The sequence below is a fragment of the Tauraco erythrolophus genome, chromosome 16 (genome assembly GCF_009769465.1).
Source record: "Tauraco erythrolophus isolate bTauEry1 chromosome 16, bTauEry1.pri, whole genome shotgun sequence".
Classification (NCBI taxonomy): Eukaryota; Metazoa; Chordata; class Aves; order Musophagiformes; family Musophagidae; genus Tauraco; species Tauraco erythrolophus.
The window spans coordinates 10,312,173-10,340,064 of record NC_141480.1 but is presented as its reverse complement, the minus strand read 5'-3'; the positions used below and the strand labels follow the sequence as shown (position 1 = coordinate 10,340,064).

The window sequence follows — 27,892 nt, the reverse complement described above, 5'->3', positions numbered from 1 at the left end:
AACCCGCTTGTCGCCCCTGTGTTCTCCATAGGGTCCAGCCCCGTGTGTCACCCCATCCCCTCCGTGGGAGCGGAGCCCGTGTCCCAGCAGGTCCCCCCTCTCCCGGGGAGGTGCTGCCTGGGCACCCGCAGTGCCGGACAGCTGGCTGGGGGCTGCCACAGCCCTCCCCTCCTGCCTCCTCCCTGCACACATCACAGCCCCCTGCTTCCCCACGCGCCCCCAAAATCTCCCCCTGGCCGCGAGTCGTGCCCTGAGCGTGGGCTGTCTGTCGCAGGGTGGTGCGTGGCAGCGGCGCGGAGCCCCGGGCTGTGGGAAGCAAGCCTCCCTGCCGAGGGACCACCCTTTCCAGGGAAGGAACACGCCGGCTAACTTGGAGGTCAGACACCTGGTAGCCAGCGGCAAGAATTTAAATGAATGAGTATTGATTATTTTTTTTTAATTTATTGAATGTAAATAATTTATCGTTATTATAATGGATATTGGGAGAGGCGGGGGTGAAGACTGGCTTTGTACCAATGTGCAATTAAAATATAACCTGTATGGGTCCTGTCAGAAAAAGGTACATGAAGTAGTGAAAAACTGCAGAAGAGGGCCATGAACATGCCTGGGTGGAGCCAGATAGTGCTACTCAAGGGCAAGTAAAAAATAAGCAGCAGAGACAAGCTCACAGCAATCAGGACCGAAATAAAATAAGAGCTTCCACTAACCCTTTTTAGCAAAGAAGCTTTATTTTTCTTAATGAAGAGAGGTGGACGTGCGACCTGTCTCTTCAGTATACCTCATGCGATGGGAGAAGAGGTGGCAAATCGAAAGCCAATGCTGCTGGGCTGGCTGCGGCAGCCTCTGACATCTGGAGGTGGCTTTAATGCAGAATGATGAAATCTCCCGTCAAGTTACATGCCAAAGATGGCCGCTGTTTTGAGGAGACAGCCCCAGCAGCAGGCTCTATCCATTTAGCACAGGCTGCTGCTTTTGTTGCTAGGCTACAAACAGGATGTACATTTATAAGCAAAAAAAAAAAAAAAAAAGTATCTTATAGTGTTGCCATGATTTGCCTTCTTCAGTGTTCAATTTTTTTATGATTGTGGTAGGAAAAATCATAGTGCAAAGTTTTTTTTCCTTGTGGTTTAAATAGATATTTACTGCTAGAAGCTGCTTTGGGGAAGGAAAGCTTGGCGAGTGGCTTCGTTAACATTTGGTGTAAGTACGTTGCATCATACTTCTCACTGCCATCAGCTGTGCTGCTTCTTACAAACTGTGGTAGCAAACATAATGCAAATAGAGGAATGCCGTTGCTTAATGACCCCAGTAAGTCTGATATGTGCTCTTTTGCCATCACAAAAAATGCTTTCTTCCCCTAAAAATCTATTAGTGCTTCTCATTTCAACTCATTATATTGCTATGATTGACATCTCCGGAGGACACATTGTGTTCTTTTCTTTGCCTTAGCAATTAAAATACGGATAGTAGCTGAGTTTGCGTTTCAGCTGTTGCTTTGCCAATGTGTATTGATTTTAAAGTAGAATAGGTCACCTTTTACTAATCAGAAGATAGTTAATTTCCTGACTTTTCTCCTAAGCTAAAATAGCAGCTGATGTGGTGGGCATCGCTCCTGGAAAAGAAAAGCCTGAGTTCGTTCACGCACAGGAGCCCCCAAAAGGGCTAATATGTTATTTGAGAATAAAGAAGCCTCAGGGGGTCCCTAAATATTTCTCTATCAAAGCAGCATCGGAAGTGCTTCAAAAGACCTCAGCTCTGCAAAAAAAACAAGCAGCCATGGGTGCTTTGGTTTATAAACATGTCAGAGGAAGAAGAGAAGCTGCTTCTCTCTCCATTTTATAGAAGTGGGCACTTTTCTCAACCTAAAGATTTTTCTAATCCACATCTCTCGTTTCCTAGAACAGGGCGTTGACAGCTGGACATCACGGTGCTAGGGGACTGCTTTGAAGAATGGAGATCTAGGGACCTAAGTGTGTCAAACCTTTTTTTTCTCTCTCCCAATGAATGCGTTTGAAATGTTTTCAGCAGCACCCGACTCTAACTTTTGAACTATTCCTATTCTGTAGGATTCTGGTAAGAAAAAGGCACTGCTGTTACCTTTTATTTTTACTGGGTTTTCAGGGAAAAGCCTCACTCTCATTTTTCAAAAAAAAAGAACTCTTAGTTGCCTCTAGGAGATTTTGTGAATCATGATCTGCCCTGAGCACCTTTACATCACCTGAAGTTAGGGGTCTAAGTCCTGGAAAAGGACACTGTACAGCTTGCACCTTTGTTTCAGCCTTTGTGTTGGCTAGTTTACTCACTTGCCCTCCTATGTGCCAACTGATTTGAATTGTCTTTTAAGCTAGAGTACCCAGCGTGTCTGATGCTTTGTAACAAAGGGGGTCAGGTTGCAGTTCGGGAGTTGGGCACCAAGAAGTGAGATGTCGCAATGTTCGTTATCACAGTTATGTCTGCACTGCTTTTGGACTTCTCTTTAGACTTCTCCCTCCCCCAGCTCTGTTTTTGCTGACTTTCTGAAATAGCATGCAAGAGAGGTGAAAGGCCGCTCTCATTAATAGAGTCCACTTCTGTAGGGGAAGGTGCAGGAGGCTGTGATCTGGACCCCAGCCCCTATAAAAGCAAAAAGCAACAGAAAATTCTGTATAGAGAGTGAAGCAGTACCCTACCCGTTACCCAGTCTAAGGATGTTTGCGGAAGGAGCCTCATTGAAGAGAATTCAGGCGTTTGTATCTGTTGAGGAAAGCCTCCTTCTGGGGTAGTTCTCAGGCGAGTTTCTCTCCCAAATATTCTCTCTGACAATATCGCACTCCTGGCCACTTAAGCTGTCCGCATCTCTTGAGGAATGGATATTTTGCTGTTAGGGATGCTTCTGGACTCAAAACAGTGACTATAGCTTTAAAAATGTGCATTTAGATCAGACATGGAGAATTGGGTTCACAGTTATATACACCATCAAGCAATTTGTTTCTGTGACGCTCTATTCCCAATTTTAGCTTTGATACTGGAAAAACTAATCACATATCTGAGAAAGTTTCTTAATTGTGGAGTGGATTTTTTTCAAGACTTGGGTTAAAATACAAGGTATCAGTAGCATAAGAAAATGTAAATAGTTCCAAGGAAGGTAGCGAAGCTGGTTTTCATCATTCGTGCACTGCTGCATGACTTCAAGTTGCCCAGAATTTCCCAGATCATGTCCCATCTGGATTATTCAGTCATACAACAGGTTTTAAAATAAATGATCAAATGTCTGGATTGTTCAAAATTGAGTGGTATGTTACTGTCTGAAATAAATTGCTACTCTTTTGGCTACTGCTTTGGTTTGAAAAGTGGTTATATGACCTTCAATGTGATGTTTGAAATGTGAACTTTGAAAAGGAACAGCGGAGAGTTGAACTCATGACAACTCCTGAATCTGCAGTTTGTAGAATTGCTGTAACTGCTGTTGTTAACCTTTAAACAAGGTTTGAAGTCTTCTACTATTGCTGGTTCTGAGGCAAATCTAAATGTAGCCTTTTTTTAACTGAAACCATTGATCAGGCTTTTTGTGGGTTTTTATGTAATTGTTTTTTAAGAGAGGCCACTCTCACTTATTTGTAAGCCTTTTTTTTTCCCTCCATTTAATATTAGTATTAAACATTAGACCATGAACTGGCAGATGATTCCATTTGATCACAGAGGGCAAGAAATTTGGGTATGCTTGGTACTGGAGCTTCTGGCTCAGTTCAGTGTTGCTTTCTGGTTGAAACTACAAGGTGAAAAAGATAGTCAAAGAAGTTTTGCTTTAAAATAAAGATTTTTGTAGAAGGTTATTAAAATATGGAGGTGAGAGTTTCTCTTCAGATAAACAAGGACCTTAGTTTTAGCCGTCAGTGAGTTCTACTGTGGTTTTTAGTTTTATTTTCTTTTCTGATTGCTAGGACTGGGAGAGTGTTGGGGAGAGAGATGAGGAGGCAGCAGCAGGGAGATTTGGAGAGAGGGTGGTAGAGGAGAGGCTGGCAGTGAAATTTGCTTTAAAGCACTTGGGAAGTGCAGTCTCACACAGCGGTGTCCTCTCTGATCTGCCATCTGTATCACCACATCTAATTGCCTCCGGCCTGCAGAACCGCGTTTTCAGCTCCGTGTTTTGTGCCAAGTACACAGCAAGCTGTGGCCATTGCTTTAGCTTGACGGTCATATGTTTATGAAAAACTTAGAGCATATGATCACAGTTATGATTCTGAAAATATACCTTGGTACTTAGGAGGAGCCCCACTGTGAAACACAGATAATTAAACCTCTGTGTCAGTGCTGGGGAGCTAACAGTGCCAAATAATGTTGCTGGTCACGGGAATGCCATCCCCCGTATTGTTAACTCGCTGGACCACAGCGCAGAGCGATTTTGCACAGAGCAGCTGATGCTCACCCAGACAATCCGGCAGCACAAGGGAGGATTTAGCTGCCGTTCTCCATGGGCACTTTGGATACAGCTGCCCGAGTTCGGAAACTGAAAGAGTTCAATAATACGAATGCATGAGAGAGCATAGTCTGTTCTTTATTCCTGGTTTACTTTACTGGTGTGGACTATTACCAGCTTCAGGGTTTGCAGGTACAAGTTGTTCTGTTAAATACCTTTCTAACTGATGTGTTGTTTGAAACAGTGAAAATGTGTATTATTTCCTTCCTTACTGCATATTTTCCATGATAGATGTGAACTGTTTTGACTGCATTATGACGCCTGCTTTTGTCCTTTCCAGTGGTGCTGATCCTCTGGTGTTATGAACATGACCTCAAAGTGACATTTCAGTGTGAATTATTATAGTAACTTACATGTTCTTAAAATTCTTGTTGTTTCCCAAATCCTCTGTTAATGGAGTTGTTTGAGGAAGAGAGGGTTTCAAGATCAGATTGGGTAATTTTGCTGCTTTCCTTTCCACCTTAAAATTTAAAGTGCTGTTGATTCAAAGTTTTGTCCTATTTCATAGGTGGTCTCCTCTCTGTTGGTGCTTACTGAATACCAACAGGTGTGGGAAACAATAAATTCAAATGTTTATGGATAAGCAGTGAAGTGTTATGTAGTTGTTGAAGTTTGTCTTCATTAGTTGACTGTAACAAAGCAAACATTTTTATCTTTGTTGTAGAGGATTTGTGCATTTACTTTCTGGTCCCTTTGCAGACTTTCTACTTATCTCAGGCTTCAGATGGATTTATTTTAATTTGATTTAACCCAAACGTCCTTTATTTTTTCTTCATGCAATTCTATTATTGGTATATGAATAATGAGAACTTAAATCTTGGGCATACACAGCGTATATGGAGAATTATGTCACTGAAGGTAGCAGAGTTACACCCTTGATAAAGCATTGTATTTAAAGTAATAATTACATCTTAAATAGGTTTTATATAATGCTTTTGTCGTTGAGTATTTGAATAGATTATGCAAACAGCAGCACCCCTCTAAAATTGTATCCAAAAATTAAAGAGGCAGGCAGCTAGGTAAAATACTGATGCAGCAACTTAAATTGAGGGTGTTGTACCTATTTGTTGCAGTTTTACAGTCTCACTGTAAAAAGTGATGATGGCTTCATGGCTATTTGATATATATTGATGGAACCATACTTGTGCACTGTCACCATCTTTATAGATGGACATTTGTTTTATAAGAGGATCTTGTCAATGTATACAGGCATTTCATTGACTTATGGTTTGCTTTATGGGATTTATTTCCCTTTTCAACATTTACTAAGAGGAGCTGGTAAGTCATGAGGAGCATCATACAGTCTCTTTAATATAAGTGATGGGTCTTTTATTCTAAAAATATTTTGCTGGAAAGCTTCCAAGTTTTTGTGACAGAAATTGACTGGTTCTCTTAGACAGGCACCATTGTAACACTTCTATGACTCAGAGTCCCGAGACTGGGAAACTCAGCAACCTTTTTACTTCACTGCAAGTTTTATGTGTTTCCAAATTGTATTATTCCAGTGTCTGGACGTTTTACACTCCCTTATAAGGATGACATCTGCCCCTTCTCTGAGGGCATCGGTGGTCTGTCTCTGCCCAGTCTTCCAGATTTTTGTTTTAAACTTGTTTAGAAAAGCATTGTTGCTACTTACATTCTTAAAGTGCAAGTCAATTACGTCAATCAAATCATTTAGAAGAAAACGTTTTTTGTGTGCTTAAATAGCTGTCACCTAAAGTTTTGATCCCTTTTTTCATGAAATCTAATCTTTTGCAGAGTGGACACCTGTCCTGTCTCCCCCTATTCCTCTGCAGGATTGGAGGCTGTATACTATGCTTTACCTTTGTAAAAATTAGTAGTATTAAAGTCAGTGTTTTCTGTTGCTACCTTTCTAAACAGGCACAGTGATTTCAAGTGTGATCTTTTGTTGTAGCACATGCCAAGGGTGCTCCTTAAATACATGTTTTCCATTTTCCTGCTGGGTTGCTTTTTGCTGCTGCAGTACTAACCCTTTTTTGGTAAATTTACAAGGGGAAAGAGAGACCAAAGCATGTGCTGACATGCTTCTGCTAGCTTAGGCTGCCTGGCATGGGTAACAGCAGCGAGAAAGGCATGGAAAGAGTTTTACCTTGTACTGGCAGCCGGGGTGGTTGTGTGTTGTCTTTGGGGTGCTTTTACGCTGCTAGCATGTGTTATGGCCACCCTGGCTACTCTCTTACCCTGCTGCTTAGTTCATGTTAGCACCTTCTACCGTCATACCTTTTTTTTTTTTTGCTATGTAGACACACAAGGACTGGGAGTTTTTCCAGTTTACAGCAAGTTAGGGGTGTCTTGCACCCATTTTCTTCGTCTGTAACGTAGACTTTCAATCTCTTGACTCTAGCAAGCCAAAACATTTAAAAGATATCTATGCTTTATGTTTCTTATTCATTGTCTTCCCTGCAGGTTTGAGGCTAGGCTTCAAGATTTGCGTTATGTCTCGCTCTTCCAACGTCTGCAGATCTTGAACTTGAGCAAAATGGTCACCCAAGGTGGTCACTCGTTAGTCTGTTGAGGAAGCGTGGAAGTGCAGAGCTTTCGTGCTCCCAGACCTTCTGCTGAGCCAGTTCAACATAATAATCCAGGAGATTGAGCTGGCCTTAGCTCTTGCTGCTGCATTAGTTTTCTGCTAGAGTAGTGAGTTGTATCAGCACACATGGTTCAAGGAGCATCAGAGCAGACACAGAGTAGACCAGGGTAAGCTAAATGAAATGGAGTGAGTGGAACAATACTAAATTGAACTATGAACCATCTGCAAAGGCGGCGGATCCTTATTGCTTAGATTTTTTACTACTAAAGGACTTGTTTTGTCAACAGAGGTATCGAAAGCAAATAAAAACGATTCACAGACAACCCAGTAGTATGTCTGAAGCAATTTTCAGCACTTGCTAATCGGAGTGAAAAGAAAGAAAAGAGCTCCTAATTACAGACTGCTTTATTAAGCATTCATTTAACAGCTTTAAACGGATTAACATAAGCTATCCTAAGCAGATTTTAATCTTTCTTAATGAAACTGGTGATTTAATTATAAAAATACTGAAACTTGGACTTTCCCACAAATAATATACCAACAGGGAAACATTCATAGAACAACTTACCAGCCCTAATTTGTTTTTAGTGGAAATTAGTTTTTGAATGAACAAGTTCACCTTGCTTTCATAGGATACTGCTTTGTAAAACCAGCTGTTACCATTTTAGACCAGAAGATGATCTGTTTTTTCACGATATGTCACTGTTCATGGGAGGGTGTCTTTAATGGTATAGTACTAAGAAAGGGAAAAGAAACATAAGGAGCATCTCCTTTTCAGGTGTTCTGCATGAGAACTCAGTTCTCCAAATCTGTCCCGAGACTTTTTCATTTCCCTGATCTGTGTTCATTCTGCGACGTGCCTGGTGAGAAATGTGTCACACAAAAATAATCGTACTAATCCACGGATGTCTCTGCATTGTGGTGTTTTAAACTGTTTCGTAAGTGTGGAAGTACTTATAGCAAACAGAAATGTGGAATAGAAAGACAAGAATATTCAACTGGAAGTGAGGGATGAATTCTCTGCTTCTTAACCAGCGCCTCCATCTCTTGTCGTTACTTCTGTGAAATAATAACTTGTGTTTTGCCATATCAGCAGTACTTAAAGCACAGGTTCACAGTCAGGAGGTCTAGGTTCTGCTGTAATTTCTGACTTGACCTGTGATCTTGAGCCAAGTTATGTTACTCAATTTTGTCTGTTTCTTTTACTGGTGTGGGGGGAACGATGCTCCTTAACAGTGCTGAAAAGCTGGTAACACTTCTGAATGTCTTTGGAATAATTTGCAAAAACCAGTAGTGTTGGATTTTACTGGTCTAATGTCAGTTATGTAAAATTATTATACAAATACCTTCATGCTTCAAGTTTAGCTTAGTAAATTATATATTGCTATGGCACCATATTTCCTTGAAGTTTGTAAGATTTATTGTTTCGTTATGGGGAAATTCTGTCTCAGCATGTAATAAAGATGTTAATAAAAGCTGCCATACAATAAAAAACTTAACAGTGAGGGAAATGGGAGTGGAGGGAGGGGGAAAAGATTAGTTTCTCCTACTGTACCACATTTATTAGTCTTCTAGTCCTGGGAAGCATTAGGACCTTTCCGAACTTGGTGGTGAAACTTTAAGATCTGAGGATAGTTGAATCGTGACTGTATTTACTGTAAGTTGCAGCAGCAGTGCTGATGCTTCTTGTATACTTGCTTTATGCTTACTTATTTGAGTTAATTACTACAAAGTTTAGTACATGAACAGGCCTTTGGAACAATACACTTGTCTTGAGGTCTCTTTTATCAGAGAAAAACTGAACGCCTCTAGGGAAAAATGACGTCATGAGAGAGCAAGAAAGTGTATTCAGTAGGTCTGATCTAATAATATTAAATAAATTTATCAATGTTCATTTTAATAACTGAAACACATATTTGACAGCTATTTCTATGCAGTAGTGGATCACTTCCTCAACAGGTGAAACACTATAGAGCAAATAGCTTTTAAATATTCGTAACATTCACCAAATACAATCGGTGTATTCTTCTGTTGCATCTCACAATACAATTTTAATGTATTAAACTAAAATTATACAATAATTACTGCAAAAAATAGCTCATATTCCATGTAATATACACCTGATGGGATAGAAGACACTGCACTGTGGGAGTCTTCGTTGTACCCTTATATGACCAGTACTGTTCACATGTTTTTAGCGGTACCATTTTCTGGGGATATTTCAGTATATTTTCCTTTATCCACTCAAGCATTCAGAATGATTTATGTTTTTGTCAAATAACCGAGGGGTGTTAATTATTGCACTAAAAGCTATGAGAAGTTATACTGGTTCGGGAGTCTTTGAAACGACCTTGCACATCATGACTTGGAGTAGAAACTGGGAATTTTAAACTTGTCTGGAAAGGATTAATTGAGCATTTAAGCTCTTAATACAGTTTATCAGGAAATAGCAAAAGCAATCCTGCTGGTGTCCTACCTGCAGCCTATGCTGCCAGTACATGATTATCTAGAATTCAGCAATATCTGTAGAAACACAGCTTTGTTTTACAGAATTGCTCTCTACACTGCAAAGGCAAACAGCTCTGCTTTGCCAATACAGCTCTGAGTTTCTCCTGATGTCAGAAAAATTTAGAGAGGAGGACACAGAAATATCTGTGTAGTTATAGTTTTTGTGTGATTTTTAACCAAATTGATTTAGCTTGTGTAAAATTCAATAACTAGATCTGTTCAGTGGAATTGGAGATTGTTTATTCAAGGAAGAGCTTGAGTCTGGTGGAAAACAGATCTTTCTTATTTAATGCTTTTGGTTTTTTACTATTTTATTGCAAATAATAGAAACTAAACACAAAAATAATACATAAACATCCTAAATACTTTGTTTTGTTTTTTCATTTGATGAAAACAAACTCCTTGGTTTTTTTTTAATAGAAACTGATTATTTAATTTAAAGAAACTTTGTATAATTACCAGTAAATGTACGAAAGGAAGGACATTTTTATTGAGTGGCACCAAATTAGGATTTTCTAATAAATTTTTAACAAACTTATTTAGCAATACTAGCTGAGATATGACGTTTTCATCATTCAGCTGTTAATCACGCTGTGATTGTGAAGGGCAACCCTTCCTTATTATTTATTTAATCCATCCTGGGTTCTCAAAGTTTGGTGTACTAGCAGGAGGTTACTTTGCTTTCTTTGTTGCCACGTGCTGAGTAGGATATATTTGCCAAACTCTCTTTAAACATTGCTTATCTTCATTTATAATGCAGTTATTCTGCATTCTTGCTACCTGATCTTTAGAGCTTTACGGTCATGTCTGGTGCTCAGTGCCATCGTGCTTATGCGTACACAGTTTCTATGGACGTGATGAGCACGCAGAACATTGGGAAGGATTTGAGCAATCTGAGTCATTGGCGGGTCTTCCTGGCAGATAATATCAAATATTTCCTGTAACATATGTATGGTACACCATAAAATAATATGTGGTCACTAGGCTTTCATTGTAATTAAACCCCAGTAATAATAACAACCACAAAAGTCCTAAATAAGAGTCATGCTTGTGCTATTGCATAACCATAAAAATGCCAAATCTGAGTAAACACAGGGAAGACAGTCTGTTCCCTGAATACTTCCCACTCTTAGGGCAATTCTGACTGATAAGTGGTTCAAGGCAGAATAATTTTTACACAGTCCTCGCCTGCTTACAAAGTTGATCTCATGGTTCCAGTGAGGGAAGTTACAAAGGTGGATAATCTCCTTCTTGTACGACTATGAGCTGATTTAGCTCACTTTCAAGAACAGATTATTGTTTCTTTTATTTTCTTTTTCTCTTTGGCTAGAAATGTTGTTCTGTAGTGTCTTCTAAATATTTATTAGTTTCCTCCTCCTTTCTTTTTCTTAAAGCTGCTGATTTAGGGCTGCTTATGATAGACAGGGAGACTTAGGCCTTTATTTCTGTAGAAGCTAACTTTTCCAAAGATTTCCAAGTATTTCCATTTGAGGTGGAGAAGAAGAATCATGATTGCATTTGAGAGATGGACAATAGCTTCTTCAGATTTCATAAATGATCTCTTCTTTTTTTCCCGTGAAGTTCATTTTTTTTAATGATGGAGACACTTTACCTGATCAGTTACTTTCTTTTTGTGATTTTTGTGATTTTTTTTTTTTTTTCTGTTCTGCATCATATAAGTTTTCATCAAATTGACCAAAATGTCTCAGAGAACTTCACGGTGTTCTTGAGTTAAGATGAAAATACTCTTCAGTGGCAGCTTACACCATATGTATCAGTTGTGCTTATAATGATTATGGTTTTTCTATTAAAATAGGTAAATGCTTTGTGATATCATCTGTATTTCTATAGACCAAATTTAGCTCAGCCATTTGAATTACAAGCATTATTTGGAGATGGCTTTTGTTTTGTTTAACTGGCTATTAAATATGTTGCAGAAATTTTTCTTAAGAAAGTTAAAGATCATGTAGCTCGTACTATGCAGGGAGTGTCCTTCTCTCATTAGGTGTCAAAGTAAACTTTGTCATCCTGAAGTAATTTTTAATTTTCTGGGCTTTAGGCCCCATAAACGCACAACTATGTTAGTTCAGTGTCCTTCATTGTAGTTCTTTAACCATCTTTGAAGTGTCATTAGGAAATCTGGTCATGTGTTCGTAATGTGGCAAATTGTTGCATTATATAATCTTTGTTTTGTTAAAACGTGGATTTAGAGAAACAACATTTATTAAAATAAATTGTTGGGTTTGTGTTCCTGATTGTTGTTTGTTTTGCCATGCCAGAGAATTTAACTGGATTTTATTAAATATTTCTTCTGTCACTGCACTTTATAATAGCACTTCAAGCATCTCTTGAAATATTTAATTTCTCCTTCCCTTCAAGACAGTATTTTCAGCAAACAGTATTTCATCACTGAAATAAAGCGTACTTCTCGTTATTTAGTACAGCTACTTACTAATACATTTCTACACTTCCTTTGCATCTGCCTCGTCCTCAGATATTTGTACGTGTGTATGATGTACCTCTACCTCATAATCAGATGCTCGTACTCTTACAAAGATGTCATGTAGAAATGTCTTGAGGAAACTGGCACAGAAACATTTCCGTAGACATTTAACTAAGTTGTAGCTTTTTCACTTCTATCAATACCAACCTCATTAAATACCATTACAATATTTGACATCATCTGCTTTCTGGATATATACTTGTCCCTTTAAAGCTCCGTTCTACAAGTTCTTTGGTGTTCTCTGGTTTTTTACTGTAAGCATAACCACTTTTCATCTTGCGGGTTATAGATACATTATGAAAAAAGTGGAATGCTGAATTGAAAATCCTTGTGTTTTCTTCACAGAATTTTTGAAGATGTCAGCAGATATACCACTAAATATTAATATCAAGGAGCCCCGATGGGATCAGAGCACTTTTGTTGGACGAGCCAGTCACTTCTTTACTGTAACAGACCCCCGGAATATTTTGTTGTCTGATGCTCAGCTGGAAAATGCAAGAAAAATTGTGCATGATTACAGGTATGGCATTGATCACTTTTACTGCTGGCCCAAAAAAGCCTATGTCAATGATAAGTACATGGTCATGTATTTGAAAGGAAATATTTAAAACACTCTATTCATTGCACCACTCTTTCTTCTTATTTCAGAGCTTGAAAAACTTTTTTTTTAAAACAAATTTGCTAATGAATGGGGAAATTACGTCATCTGAGAACCCCTATTAAGTATTCTGAAATACAGATGAGTCTAATTCTGAAAATAGTTAATATGACAACAGAGTTTAAAACTTCCTCTTAGGTGTTACATTGTTTGGAGCAAGTCGTTTCTTAAATACTTGCAAAGTAAATTTTCAAAGTTTCCCGCTAATGACTCCAGAGATGTTAGCTCTACATTTTAGCTCTAAAATCTAATACAAGTTTGAGTAAATAGAAATTTGGTGCTGGATATATTGACTCAGCCAACATAACCACTGCTGGGAGTTTTGATTCTTTTTACTTCACAAGTCTGTTTAAAAGCTAAAAATCTACAAGCTAACTGTGAGGCTAGATTAACTTATTGTGAACATCCCAAAATCCTCTGATGGCATTGGAAGTTGCACCATTTTATAACAGTTATGTTTTTTGCTGTTGTCTTGTTTTGTTTTTTAACTTGTCCCAAGACAAGGTATTGTGGCACCTGGCTTGACAGAAGATGACTTATGGAGAGCAAAATATATCTATGATTCAGCCTTTCACCCAGACACTGGTGAAAAGATGGTCTTGATTGGCCGAATGTCAGCTCAGGTACCCATGAACATGACTATCACAGGTTGTATGATGACCTTTTATAGGTAAGTGATTGCAATATAACACATAAAACGTTTGCCTACAAATTACATAAGTGAAAAATCAATGTTATTGTCAAAAGAGCATTTTAGAAGATTTATTATAATATTTTTCTAAAGTAAAATTTTGCTTCCTCTTCTCTTCTCTTCTCTCTCTGCATTCCCTCACACTGATCAATGATTTCCTCTAGAATTACTTGTCAGATAAGCCCTTAGCCCCTCTCCTTCGCCATCCCGCTTTTCCTCAAACGGGGAAAGTTGAATATTCCAAAATCCCATCCTTGTAGGAGAGTTGTGTGGAGGACAAAGAGGAGGAGATACCTGGCAATTTCTAACCTTAGAGGTCTGCCATGTAGGATGTTCTCTCTGCCAAGTGAGTACTCGGTATGCTTCAGTCCATCAGTCATCAGGTTTCTCCATTTCCTGTTTGATCCTTCCATTTTCTCAGTAGTTCTTGAATCACCAATACAGTGAAGCCCACAGCAGAAGTCAGTATCATCTATTGGTAGACTCAATGTTAGAAATATTTTTGTGACACAACACTTTGTTAGGAAGAGCTGGTGGGAGGTTCAAAGGAAATTTACAATGCTGAGATTTTACAAATTCTTGACTCACACTTCAGAAAGGCACAGCTGTTTTGAATGGTTCCTCATATGACAGGCTTCCCAGTCCTTTGATCGTCTTTGTGGCCCTTCTCTGGACCTTCTCCAGCCCATCCACATCTTTTTTTGTAAAGCAGAGACCAAAACTGGACATGGTATTTCAGGTGTGGACTGACAAGTGCTGAGTAGAGTGGAATAATGACTTCTTTATTATCTCTGCTGGTGATACCCTTGTTGATGCAACACAGCATCCTGTTGGCTCTCTTTACCGCAGCAGCACACTGTTCACTCGTACTAAGTTTGTTGTCCACCAGGAGCCCCAAGTCTCTTTCCACAGAGCTGCTTGCTAGCCAGGTAGCTCCCAGCCTGTGCTGCACTCCTGGATTATGTTTTCCCAGGTGCAAGACCTTACATTTGTCTTTGTTGAACTTCATGAGGTTCTTGTTAGCCCACTCTTCCAGCCTATCTAGTTCTTCCTGCTGTGTGGCTTTTGCTTCCAAAGTGTCCCCTTCCCCACTTAGTTTGGTTTCATAGAATAATAGAATGGTTTGGGTTGGAAGGGACCTTAAAGGTCATCTAGTTCCAACTCTTCTGTCATGGGCAGACATGACCTTCTACTAGATCAGGTTGCTCAAAGCCTCATCCAACCTGGCCTTGAACACTTCCAGGGATGAGGCATCCACAACTTCTCTGAGCAACTCGTTCCAATCCTTCACCACCCTCATCAGCAAACTTCGTCACAGTACACTTGATCCCATCATCCAGATCACTTAGGAAGACATTAAACAGCATCGGGCCCAATATCGATTCTTAGGGGACCCCACTTGTCACAGGTTGCCACTTTGAAAAGGAGCTATTTACCACCATCCTCAGGGTGCAGTGTCTCTTTGTTTAGTGGTACTACTAGTTTGAAAGCAAAAGCATTCATCCCTCCACAAGACAGCACTGTACATCGTGAAACAAATTGACTGTCCCTTTTGTTACTTATCAGCATAACCATTTGTAAAATTATGATATCTGCAGTTTAACAGGGACCAAATTAGCTTGTTAAATGAGGACTTTGCAACTTGTACAGAATATATTTTTTTTCACTGCGCCCCACCCATGCTCATGAGTTAGCACCTTTTTGTCCTAAGGCATGGGCATACTGGCGCTGACGTAATTTATGAGGATTGCTTGGAGCTCTTTTTTTTTTTTTTTTCATGACCGGTCATCTAGCTCATGCTGTACTGAACCAGATTAATTTCTGTGCTGTACCTGTACTTCTTAAACATGCAGATATTTTAATGAAAATAATTTTTCATTTTGGAGTTAAGTGTCTTTTTATCTGATTCTACACACGACTGAATGTTCTAATGTCACAAGGATTTATTAAAACAATGGCATCATATTTGCTTTTTGAAGACTGAGAAGATAAACCATGTCTCCTAAAATCCACCTCTCGGTCACTTACAGAGCTTCTGAAGAAAACTAGCAGACTGTAAAGGAATAATAACCCTGGAAAAGTATTCTAGAAATTAGAGTTCCATATTTCTCTGTATGTTGTTTATAGAGAGGTTTGCTGTAACGCTTTTGTTATTACAACAAACCTTTGTACCAAGTGAACCTTGCTATTTAATTATAATGCTTTAAAATTCTGTTCTTAGCAGTAGCTTGTACTTTCGCTATTAAGATAGTATCTCATTGACTGTATTTTTTCATTCAGATAAACGAGAACCTCTCATGGTTACTACTTGCACTTGCTTTTCTTGATTTGCCATCGTTTTTCTGTGCTGTTGATTCAACTGTATTTTTAATAATAATGATTTTTTATCTTTTCAAGAACGACACCAGCGGTGGTTTTCTGGCAGTGGATTAACCAGTCCTTCAACGCTATAGTAAATTACACAAACAGGAGCGGTGATGCCCCAATTACTGTCAGGTCAGATATTGAACCAGATACTTCTCATGAGTTTATGAATTACTCTCTGATGTACTAGAACATGATTGGGCTTTAAAGTTTGAGGTGATAGAGGGATAAGTTTTTTCATTTATGCTTATTATTAATTTGATATGCACAGATGAGAAGTCTGAGAATGATGGAGGCCAGAACTCCATTTCTGCCATTAAAGATAAACCTAAGCACCTTGAACATAAGCACTTAAAGCATAGGATTTAACAGGAGTCTGTGTTGCATTGCTCCATCAACATTTTTAAAGTGCCTCATCAGTTTGGTGTTATACCAGGATCTTTCTAAGTTGATTTTTTGTGTGGACCTGCACGTGTCTGTCTGTGTCATCTTCTCAGTCACCTGCATTATAGCACACACCACACTGTGTGCTTATTCACAAAAAGAGGACCCTTCAAGGAACTGGTCTGCGCAGTACTTGTTTCTACTTGAAGGCAAAGAGAGATTAAATAGATGCAGAAAGCTAGAAATCATGAACAGGAGACTGGAGTTGCAGTTCTTTACTTCCTGGTTTTGAGGATGATTTGCTTATAGATGTCTGGGAGAAAGCAGTGGATTTGAGAATATACAGACACCTTTTAGCTGAGAAGTATGTAAAATATGTTGTAGGGCAGATTGGGCTGGGTTTGGGTGTTTGCTGCATAGCTGGTCTGCATGTATGGGTTTCAGTACAGTTGGTTTTAATTACTGTTGTAGACATGGCCTTAGAGATCCAAACTGATTTTATTAGCTTAAGCAATTAGGAAAGTAACAACAGAACTACATCCTTCAAGGTATTCATTCAGACACATGAGAAAATGCTGAACAGATAGCAATGCAGAACCAGCAGAACTTGATTCAATGTTAAAATGTTGCTTGCATGTGATTTTTACTGCTAGGGAAAGAAAAGTGTTTAATTTAGTGTCCCATTTGAATCTTCCATCCACCCCTTATTGCAGTGTCACAGAAAGGTCTACTTCTTAACTTTTGAGGGGGCATAACTACATGTGTAAAATGTAATTATTTTTAAAAGTGACATAAACGTAGTAGTTGTGCATGTGCAAACACTTTTATTTTTGTTTTAGCCAGCTGGGAACAGCCTATGTTTCTGCTACCACGGGTGCTGTCGCAACAGCTTTAGGACTTAATGCACTAACAAAGGTATTGTTGCTATTGTTTTCCATTCTTCACTAGATTTCAGTGTTCTATGAGATGCTAACAGTGCATTTCTCCTCTTGAGTATCTGTCATGTTATGCATACCTCCCAGTGTGGAGTTGTAATGGCCGTTGGCAGCTCCCTTTTTTAGATCCTTACCTTGTTTTTGCCCCCTGTAGATGGTTTTATATGTATTTCAAATAGTCTCTCCTCCTTATATGTATATTGAACAGCCTTGTGTTTTATCAGTAAACACTATCTAATAAGATACCTTTTTTGCAGTTGCTTTTTTACATGTCAAAGTATCTAATAGCATTTGAAAGTTAATTGGAGTGGATGTGTAGTTACAACAATATGGACTCATTATCCAATAAACTATAGGTGTGGTTTTAAGGTGCCATATCACTTCTACAAATGTGGACGCCTACTCTAGACCAGCTGAAGAACTTCTAACGGGGTGCCGCTCTTCAATGCAGAAAACTCAAATTCTTTAAACAAATGCACAACACAATCAAGGAAAAAAAGGTCCTTTCCAAAAAAAAAGCAAAACACCACACCAAACCACAGCAAAAACTCATTTTGTACCCCTTTGCTTATGCTTTAATGTACTGAAAGTGGTACAGCATTGACAAATTATGTGAGAGACTATTCTAAGCAGAGTCATTCAGAGTATACAAGACATTGACTAGATGAATAGCCTCCGTAGTCAGTGCCCTTAGATGCAAAGCAGCTGGTATGGATGTTGCCAGCAGAGACAGTGAAGTTAAGGTCTATTTAGTGTTGCCATTGGGCTGATAGGTGTGCTCAGAAGCTTAAGCTTCTCTGCAGTGATGCTACTAAGTTAAAATCATTTTTGCCAATCTCCTGCTGCTGCTCACTCTGAGAGAAGTATCTATGTCTTGTTTGCTGTTCTACCTCTGCCCCACCAGTGAGTTCTCTCTGAACTTTTGTTTAAAGGCAGTAAGTCTGGTCTATCATTAACACATAAAGCATTTTAATATGACCTTTGGGAAAAAAAATTATCATGCAATTCTTTTTTTTCTCCCCCCCACTCTGTTTTTTACAGCATGTCTCACCTCTTATAGGACGGTTTGTTCCTTTTGCTGCTGTTGCTGCTGCTAACTGCATTAATATTCCACTAATGAGACAAAGGTAGGAAAAAGAACAAAGATCACTCATTCTACAAGAAATGATGTTATTGAGTTTTTAGATCAGCAAGTTACTAAATAAAGCATATTATGTATCTTTGGCTTGGTTCAGAACCTTGCCAAAACCTCATGCATGATCTTGTTTTGATTGATTGATCGACTGGTACAAAATAGAACATCCTCGTTCTCTTCAGATAAATATCCATAAAGTTCTTCAGTCTTAGATCTCAGAAACCAAGTACCAGTCCTTCAAGACATAATAACATGGACCCTTTAAATACAAACTCCACTTTAGAAAAATACAGTCATTTCAAAAATGATGCTTCAAATCCCACATACAGAATTTAGTTGTAGAAGTCAGGCTCTGCAGCTCTGTTTAATCACCTGAGATTACAAAAATATGCACTTTCTCAGAAACAAAATTTCATATGTATTCTGATTTGACCAAGACTAAGAATAGAAGTGGGGAAAAACAAATTAAAAGCATCCTCATAAACACAAGATTTGGGGAAAAAAAAAAGGAATATTTAAAGCTTATATTCACAATGAGGTTCAATCTGTGGTAGTATTTTATCTCTTATAAAAGATGAGCAGTCCTCAGTATATCTGCCCTTCTCTCCACTTGCCACTCCCCTAGAAGTCTTCTGCAGTGTGTGAGTTTAACACCTAATCCTGAACTTCAATGGTACAGTTACAGAAACATAGTTCACTTTGTGCATGCCGTATACTTTCATATGTGTTCTTAGTGATTGAAATGAAAACTCAGACTGGAATGCCAGAGGGGAATTTTCACAAAGACTTACGTTTTAGTTCAGTGAAACAAATCTTCCTGTATTCCCTGTGTTGTCTGTGGGAAAGGACAGACTACTTCCAGAGCAGTCCAGAAAATTCCACTTCTCTGAATTGCTTTTTGAAAGAACCTTTTTCCCCCTTGAAATGCATGTGGCCAGGCTCAAGTGGCAGATTGCTGTTACAAACATTCAATTGTTCACTTTTCAGCATATTTTTCCCAAAATTTTTCACTACCTTTTGATATTTTTTTGCCAAAGAGTGTTACAAAGAGGCTACCTTGAAAATAAAACAAAAACCTTAATTCTTTTAATTGACAATTTTAAGGAGAGAAAGATAAGGTGACAAAAAAGGTGGATAAATACCAGTCAGTTACTGTTTTATTTTTACCCCTTATTCAACAGGGAACTCAAGTTTGGAATCCCCGTCACAGATGAAAATGGAAACAGACTGGGTGAATCAACAAAAGCAGCTCAGCAGGCAATTACCCAGGTGGTTATATCAAGGATTCTTATGGCTGCTCCTGGCATGGGTAAGAATAACTGCAATCGTGTAGTTCCTAATGTGAGAGAGATACAAGTGATTTTTCTCAGAGACCAAATTATCTTACAGCTATGCAGGCAGTATTTACATTTCTGTTCCACAGAGAAATGTACATTTCTTGCTGTGAAAACATCCACTGAAGTGCAGCAGAAGAGCTCCTGGGATGCTCTTGCAGAAAATATACTGATAGCAAAGGAATGGTAGCAAATTCTGCTTGAGTGTTAGTTTAGGGAAGAGTAGGTGCTTTGACCAGTGCCAAACTGCTGAGCTCAGGTTTAGTTGTGTGTGATATTAGAAGTGTCTCTTATTGGGAGAATTTACCTCTGAAAATACCAATCCGATGTCTTGAATTGGCAATGTGAAATGAAAGCTCAGTTAATGGCAAACAGCTGTGAAAATTGCATTGTGATATAGTTCATTTTAAAGAAAATGAAAACCAAGAGCCTTTTTCTCCATGGTTAATGCTCTCTTATTTTTTTTCTCATTTGCAGCAATTCCGCCATTCATAATGAATACATTGGAAAAGAGAGCCTTTTTAAAGGTAAGTCTTAGATAATCTATACACATGTATTTCATATCTTAAGTTGATATTTTATGCATTGAAAATACTTTCTGAGTCTTCATATTTGTCTCACAAATATGCCTCCACTCTGGGAGGACATCACCATAGAGCTTACTTCACAGCTGGCATGTTCTTTATGCCTTTGTTAGAGATAGCTTGGTTCTTTTTATCACCGTGTAAAATAACAATAATAAAATATTGACTTTTCTGTTATTTTTGTAATTGTTCTTAAAATGCAGAGTTCCTTCTAGTAAATAAACTTTTCTTGTACCAAGACTTGGAATACAGTTTATTAGAAAAATATTTTAAAATTTTATAATGCTTTTTTCTCGGAATATCAATAAGGAGGCTTTGTTTAGCTGCTGTAGTAGCAATTTGACTTTGGAAACAACAATGATAAAAATCTCTTTTGAAATAACCCTTTTAAAATTTACTGAATGAGCAAGTGCAGGGTAGGCGTAGAATGGTCATGCTTCATTGAAGATTACACATTTCGTATATTCTGTTTATGCTAATGTAGTGTGTAGACAAACACCTGCCATTAGTAAATATATACACTAAATCAACATTATGCAGTGTGTGTGCATGAGAGGGTAAAGAATAATAATGAAATTAATTATAGGGTTGTCTAACACAAGAGAGCAGTGTTATATTCAAGTGAGGAGCTCTATAATTCTTTACCAGTAAAGGGAGTTCCATCTTCATCAGCTGATTATCTCTGATTTACTTGCATAGCTCCAGACAAAGTCTCTGCCTGACAAACTCACCCAACAAGCTGGGAACAATAGTCGTCTTCCTGTTAGAAAAAGTTGGGAAAAGAAAGTGTGGTCTGAGTTTCCAGACCTTCTCTTGGAGTAGTGGTTTGGGTGGGGACTGAGAAGACAAACAGGGGAAGTTGCCTGGTTTCGTTTGTCGGAGATAAAGCTTTCTAAAATATTTAAGTTATATTTCTTATTATTTCTGCCCTTCATTTTTCTTGTGCAGAGTTAGATTACCCAGTTACGTATACCATTCTCTCTATATAAATGAGGCATGGGGAAGAGGTCCCAAATGTCTGCCAATTTTAAAAACTTTGTTTCCCAAAGTGCTTGGGTTTGCTTCTCCCCACCCCTTGTTAACAGAAAACACTATTGCACAGAATGTAAAAACAGGAAATGTGGCATTTGAGTTTTAGAGTGAAAGTCAGTGTGTGCTGCTTATGTCTCCTGGAAGAAGTGAGACTGCAGTGCATCCAAATACATCATTTATCCAAATACACTATTTGTCTGCAGTATAAAAAGCCCTATGCTGAGTTGGTTTATTCTTAATTGCTGATTTCTTTTGACCCATAGTCTGTTTGTAGAGTAGCTTTAAGCAGCTTGTGATACTGTTGTGTTCTTGAAAATGTATTACCCGGAACACTAACCCCCTTTTTTTGGGGGGGAGGGGGTGTTGGGGGTGAACCAAACAAAACAACCCCAAACACCTCATAAATTTAGAGCAAAGAGTATTTTATACGTATTTGACATGGGAGGAATGTCACAAATGCTATCAACTCAACTGGCAAATACGTGTCATTTGTGAAGAAGCTGCAACAATTCTCAGTGTTTGGAGACAAATATCTGTTGGTTTTGTGTGGTATAATCAATATAAGGGTGTTGTGAATTTTTCAGATCAGCAAAAATGAGTGATTTCTTCAGTGACTACTCAGTGGTCTCTGGTACCATCATGACCGTTTATGCTCACCTGTTCCTACCCCTCAGCCTCAAAGACTGTGAGTTCAGGTGAAACACTGCTGTGCAGGTAGTCAGTGGTAACACTTGGTAGAGATTAGTATTAAAACCATTAAGGAGTGAGCTGCATTTTTAACAAGCAGCTTTTGCATGTTCTCTTGAGGTTTCAGAAGCACCATCCCACTTGCAAGTACTCCAACACCATCCACAAAGTGCTTTACTAACTCATTATCCTTAGCCTTTGCTTTGCACATCATCACTCTTGAAAATAATTCATGTACACTTGCCAAAGCCTATTAAGCAACACACAAGGCCAGAAAATAGTCAAATGGTTGTGGAATAATGAAGAAAATAGAATGATGTTCTGCAGTAATAAAGAAATGCTTCTGGAACTCTGGTCTCAGTGATAGCAGACCATCATTCTCTGATATTTGAAATAAGATGTAGGTTATTTAGCACTATTCATCCTCCACGTTATGACGGTGTTTTGCACAAGAACATTTTGATGGTAACATTAGTATCAATTAACAATATTCCCAAAAGTTACTGCTAGAATATGACTCAAGAATGTTTTTAGAACACAAGCACATACTTGCTGCTTGAAAAAGAATCTAATTATTTTTAACTTGAAAAAATATTTTTACACGTGCTTTTGCGACAGGTTTCAGCAGTGGCTTCGGCTGCCTTTTGTGCGATTACGCAGCGTAGTAGTTCTTGATTGGGCTGTATAATGTCTACGTTCATTATCTCTGCTGACATACATTTAACTAGCTCTGTGCAGAACCAAGTTATTTTATCTGCTGCAGCAGAAGGATCTATAAACAACCTTGCTCTGAGGCACAGCATTTATAATTTATTTTAGTTACAGATAACCTTTCTCTTAAGGAAATAAATTGTTTTTTTTCCATAGAAGCTTCTGAAAATTCCAGTTGACACTAAAATTTTAATTTATATTACTACTCTTACAGCTTCAGCTACTGTTTCTCTCCTGTTCTACATACTGTATTAACATTCGAGTTGATTCCAGCAATTTCCTCGCATTTCCTTAAAACAAGCTCCTTGAGGTCTCTTAGTTTGCACCTAAAACATGTATTCAAAACTGTTATGAAACTAGAACAGGGAGCCTTTTTTTTAAAAAAAAAAAGGCAAAAAGCATCGTTCTTGAATGTGTTACTCCTTAGAGTCCTCCATGCATTTCTAATTTAACTGTCCTTTCCTTTATTCATTTTTTTGAAAACAGGCATAGCTCGCTTGGGAAAGCTGACAGATTTTGAGATCCAACAATGAAAAGAAGCAGTCAGAAAAAAGCTGATTCTCCTTATGGCTTTTGTTTGCTTAATTATCATTTCTCCATTTTCTCTGTTTGCACTAACGACTAAAAACATCTGGAAATTAAATCCTAATTCATCAGGAACTGCCTACTTCCAGAGTTAAACAATAGATCTCTAACACAGTAAATTATTCTGCTGACTTGTACTTCTCCATTTTATCTCTTTGTAGGGATGTGCAGCCTGCATTTGAGTTTTGCTTTATCATTTTACATTGTTCCCTGGGCAACTCCAATTCTTAATGTTGATCTCCCAGTGTTAGAGTTTTACCTCATCATCTTTCTTGATTAGTGCAGCCTGGTAACCTTCTTGAAAAATAAAGGCTGTAACTCCGATCAAGTACCTTGGCAAAAGATGTTCCACCACATGAAATAGGTGTTGTTTATATTGTCTGTACTAGTGGACACACCCCTTTCTGATTTAATGACCAACTCTGATAAGGGCATGAGACCATCTGTTACTCTCATGACACCCTCTAACAGTCTTTTCAGTTATAAAATCATATTTGGGGCTTTTCTGTTACATTTCTCAGGTCCCACGCTCACACTGCAATGCATAGCATCCCTCTCAATTCTCCTCAGAATTGAGTTTGACTTGTTCCCAACTACGTGTAATATTTACCAGTGCCACAGTCCTACATCGCTTCCACTACCAGTCACACCATTTCATCATGAACTCCCCCAATGTATAAAATGTAAAGCATTTTGAGTGAATTTATCTCAGCCGAGAGTCAAATGAAGGTGTGTTTAGTGGACTGCCAGAATAGCAGAGCACTGCTGCATTCACTCTTTATCCTTCTTGCTATTGCTCTCTTTTTCCATTTTTTATCTATTGTTGCAGGTTATTGCTGAATTGCATGGTTCTTCCTGCACTCATTTCTGGAGTACAGATTGACTTCAGGAAGGGGAAAAAAAAAAAAAAGAAAAAAGAAGCAATCTTCTACATCACTTCTTCTCCCTCAGGCTCTGGAGAAAGTTTAATTCACACAGGCTTGTTTTCCATGCCTCTTGCACTGCTATGATCTTCCTTAGCATCAAGCTTTGTCCTACTAAGCTTTCTAAATTTCTTTTTTCTACTACTCTCAAATAGTGCCCATATTTGTTCACCAGTTTACCCTCTAACTTCTACATCTTGAGAAATGCTTCTTGCAGAAAAAAACATCGTCTTTGTTGAAAACATCATCCACTGTGATGTGTGATTTTTTTAACTCATTAGCTGTTTTGTTTTAAAATCAACTTCCTGTTACCATAGCAGTTGTGTATGTCCTACTTACTGGAGACACTGATTTTATTGTAGCAATAGAAGGCCGGTGCAGCAATGTCATTTAAACAGGTCTGGTTTATTTGATTAATTTCAACTAAAATTCTAACCTGGGGGGAGTGGATTCCTAAAATCATTTAAAACCTACAAGAAAACTATCGTGTTTCATGGCATATGTTCAAGTTCTGCAAGTTACAGTAATGAGGAATATGCTAAAAATGCATCCATAGGTTATATGTTGCTTTTTCACCTTTATTTCCCCAATTCTTCTACCTTTTTTTCCTTTAATAAAAGATGAACTCTTGCAGAACTGGAGCGTACCAGACCATGCTACAGGGGCAAGTTCCTACACATTGAAGCAAATCATGAGACAGGAGAAAGGGCTGAGAGAGGCAAGCTTACATTTTTCTTTGACACCTCCCTTATTTATGGTTGGTGGCTGCAGTTGCTCACGAAGTAAATCTTCAGTTGTCAGTTAAAACTATTTGATGTCACTGAAGAGACAGGAGCTGTAACCAGACCTAGCTTTTAGAGATGCCTGGGCAAAATTCACTGTGCCCTTAGAAGGTGTGGCAGTACCTTACACCTACAGCACCGCTCCAAACTTTGGCTGTGGTCGTAGCTACTGTGGGCTTGTGTGACTCAAAGAAATGGCCCACGAACTCAGGATCAGATTGTAAGTAGAACAGTCAACCACGTATTGTAGTTTCTAAGGGACAGGATAACAGTTTACACTGGTATCACTGGGAATTTTCTTACTACTTTTCAAAGGGATTGAGCAATCAAATTGGAGCTCAGCTTTAAGGTATGCTGGTAATTGTTTTGCCTTCATCATGTCCAAGAGCCTTTTAGGCACAATCTATTTCTTACAAGAATTCAGGAAAGTGGGGAGAAAAGATACTGTGCTCACTGTGTATGGTTTATTTTTCACAGAGATTTCCTTGGATGAGTGCTCCCATTCAAGTTGGATTAGTCGGATTCTGGTAAGTGATTTCTTGGGGTTGTGTCTGCTATTTTAAGATATACCTATAGGTTTTGTGGAGGAAGTAGCAATATTTGCACATTGTTTAAAGAAAAAAATTATGTTGAAGCAATAAAGAAGCTGCAGAAATTGCTTCTCTACTGAGTTGAGAAATTAATGAGACTACAGCAGTTACTTCACTTCTGTATCTATAACTGATAATATCATATTTTTAAAAAGCTATTAGTAATGAAGAAGCTGCCAAGAAAAGCCAGGGCAGGGGGGAGAAAGGGAGTGGCAAAAAAGGCATGTAGCAGCTTGATTAAAAAAGATGCTTTGGCTACTACTGCTGTAAACAATAATTGGAATCTAATGCTGTAGATTGAAGAGTTCTTGAAACATTGGTTAATGGAGGGTTCTTTTGCTGTTGTCCAGCATACAAATGCAAACCACAGAAAGGACATGAAATCATAATTTTATAAACATTTGCAAGCATGGTGTTGATGCATTTAGTACTACATAGTAGGTAATTGATTTAATAAGGTATAATGCAGTAAGAAATAAGGTTACATAGCACTTTGTAAAACTTTACATCACTGTATACAAAAAAAGTCTTTCTGCCTAGAATACCATGCCTAAAGGTTTAAATTTTCTTTAGCATCCTAAACACTGTAAACTCATTTTTGTCTCCTCTAGTCTCGTGTTTGCAACACCCCTGTGTTGTGCACTGTTTCCTCAAAAAAGGTACGTATTCCTGTTACATTATTCTTAACGTTACACTCCCAAGATGCATGCAAGGTACTGCAAAAAGACAGAAACAAGTGGTCATTGCCTCCTAGAGCATACAGTCTTAATTCCCATGTAACAAGTGCAATAAACTTGAGAATATTCAGAAAAGTAATAACTATGTTACTCATCAGTAATATATAATAGCTGAATTGGGCTCATTTGTTTACAAGCTCCTAGCAGCTTCAGAGATGCAGCCACATAGGGATAACAAATGAGAGGTTTGGATATTTTAACCATGCTATTTCAAGCTGAGAAGTTTGACCTTGATAATACAGTTAGGAATCACTGGAATGATTCATAAAAAGGGTAATGTGGTCCAAACAATATATTCATGTTCAGTAAAGTTGTGCCTTCATTAAGTACAGCTGGAAGCTCCTCTGGTTATACAGAACAGCACTTGGCTATATGTGCTTATTTGTAATTTGATTAATATTTTTCCAGAAAGAATTTTCATCAATACACAAAGAGCTCAGTACTGAAACTTAGAAGCAATATTTGTTATAGCTGAAATCATAATGAAACCTGGATGGGTTACCTACAAATAAAGTTAGCTCACTTTGTGGTATGCAGGACAAACAGGGTCTAAATTCAACTAAGTTGTCCCTCTCCTATTATTAGTGGTTGTCTAAACTTGGCAAGCTGCCAAATGTGACTTAAATGATGCAAGCTGGAACTGAATCCATTAACATATTGAGCAACTAAAGTAGCTTTTGACTTTCAGAAAACAATATCTAATTCTTATCTGATTTGCTCGAGTACAACAAAGCAGTCTGACACCATCTATTTCTCTGCCTGGCATAGAATTGTGGTAAAAAAGTGTCACTAGGCTACCTGAAAAAAAAACACTTTAAAACTAGCATAGCAAGTGTGGTACAGTTCTTGGTTTTAACCAAGGTGCTCAGTTTCATAGGAAGACTAAACTTTAAACTGTATTTAAGAAAGTGCAGCTGTTTAAGCTGCCAGGTCATGTAATTCACTGTATTGTGAGATGACTCTTAGAAAAATAAACCTTTTATTTAACTGAATAAAATCAAGCAGTAAGTTCATAGGCAAATACATTATATTTAGTAAAAACACTTTTAGGAAGTTAAGTTTCTATTGCCAGCAACAGCCTCAAGCAACTAAGTAGATTCCTACCCTCATGTTTGTAGCAACAGCCATTTCTTGACTCTGCAGAGTATCTTATTGCCTTTTAAGCAGGGATTCATTTGCCCCTGGTCTGTGGGAGCATGATTCCTTCATAAGTTAAAAAGAGAGATCTGAAAACCCTTTTCACAGTCTAGGAAGTTTAACCAGATGCATCATCCATCCTATTTTACATTCAAGTGCTTGTTATATATAACCATTTTACTGTTTCTTTTACTTAGTTCTATGTCTGTAACACGCTTGGAGCCAGAATTGCAAGCCAAGATCCAAGAGAACAGCCCTGAACTAGAACGTGTATACTTTAATAAAGGATTATAATTCAAGGAAGGGAAAACATCTTTCAAGGAGGATCTTGTGAACTTATTTTTGAATTATGTGCCAACACAGTTGAAGATGAGAACTCACTTTTAACTTGTCTTTTTGTTCAACAACTTTGATCATCCGCATTATTTTATATTTAAAGACTTTTCTTGTTGTAGTGTTTAAATTACAAAAGGTCATTTTGTCCACTTTGGTATCAATTAAAAGTTTAACCATACATATCAAAAAATCTTTACATAAGCTCTCAAGCAGCTACAATAACAATAAACAAGCGCACAAAGAAAAATAGATACTATAATACTGGATTT

General features: G+C 38.2%; 1 protein-coding gene across 3 annotated transcripts; it reads left to right on the top strand.

Moving 5' to 3' along the window:
- Window positions 1–316: 316 nt before the first annotated feature.
- SFXN1 (sideroflexin 1) lies at window positions 317–27,847 on the top strand. 3 transcript variants are annotated; one of them, XM_086621482.1, is made up of 12 exons: window positions 317–376; window positions 1,136–1,200; window positions 12,364–12,538; window positions 13,176–13,346; window positions 15,765–15,863; window positions 16,955–17,030; window positions 18,092–18,177; window positions 19,367–19,494; window positions 19,997–20,046; window positions 25,301–25,350; window positions 26,025–26,072; window positions 27,485–27,847. In XM_086621482.1, exons 3-12 carry the CDS (start codon window positions 12,375–12,377, stop codon window positions 27,579–27,581), a joined length of 969 nt encoding a protein of 322 aa, XP_086477608.1. In that variant the 5' UTR covers window positions 317–376; window positions 1,136–1,200; window positions 12,364–12,374; the 3' UTR covers window positions 27,582–27,847. The 3 variants fall into 3 exon arrangements, with proteins under 3 accessions (XP_086477608.1, XP_086477607.1, XP_086477609.1); XM_086621481.1 differs by lacking the exon at window positions 1,136–1,200; XM_086621483.1 differs by lacking the exons at window positions 1,136–1,200; window positions 26,025–26,072; window positions 27,485–27,847 and having other exon boundaries at window positions 23,948–25,343.
- Window positions 27,848–27,892: the final 45 nt, after the last annotated feature.

Excerpts from the sequence above, each read along its gene's own strand:
- SFXN1 (XM_086621481.1), top strand. The coding sequence starts at position 12,375 with ATGTCAGCAGATATACCACTAAATATTAATATCAAGGAGCCCCGATGG. Across the intron at positions 12,539-13,175 it reads AAAATTGTGCATGATTACAG|ACAAGGTATTGTGGCACCTG; the intron begins GTATGGCATTGA and ends ACTTGTCCCAAG. Across the intron at positions 17,031-18,091 it reads GACTTAATGCACTAACAAAG|CATGTCTCACCTCTTATAGG; the intron begins GTATTGTTGCTA and ends TGTTTTTTACAG.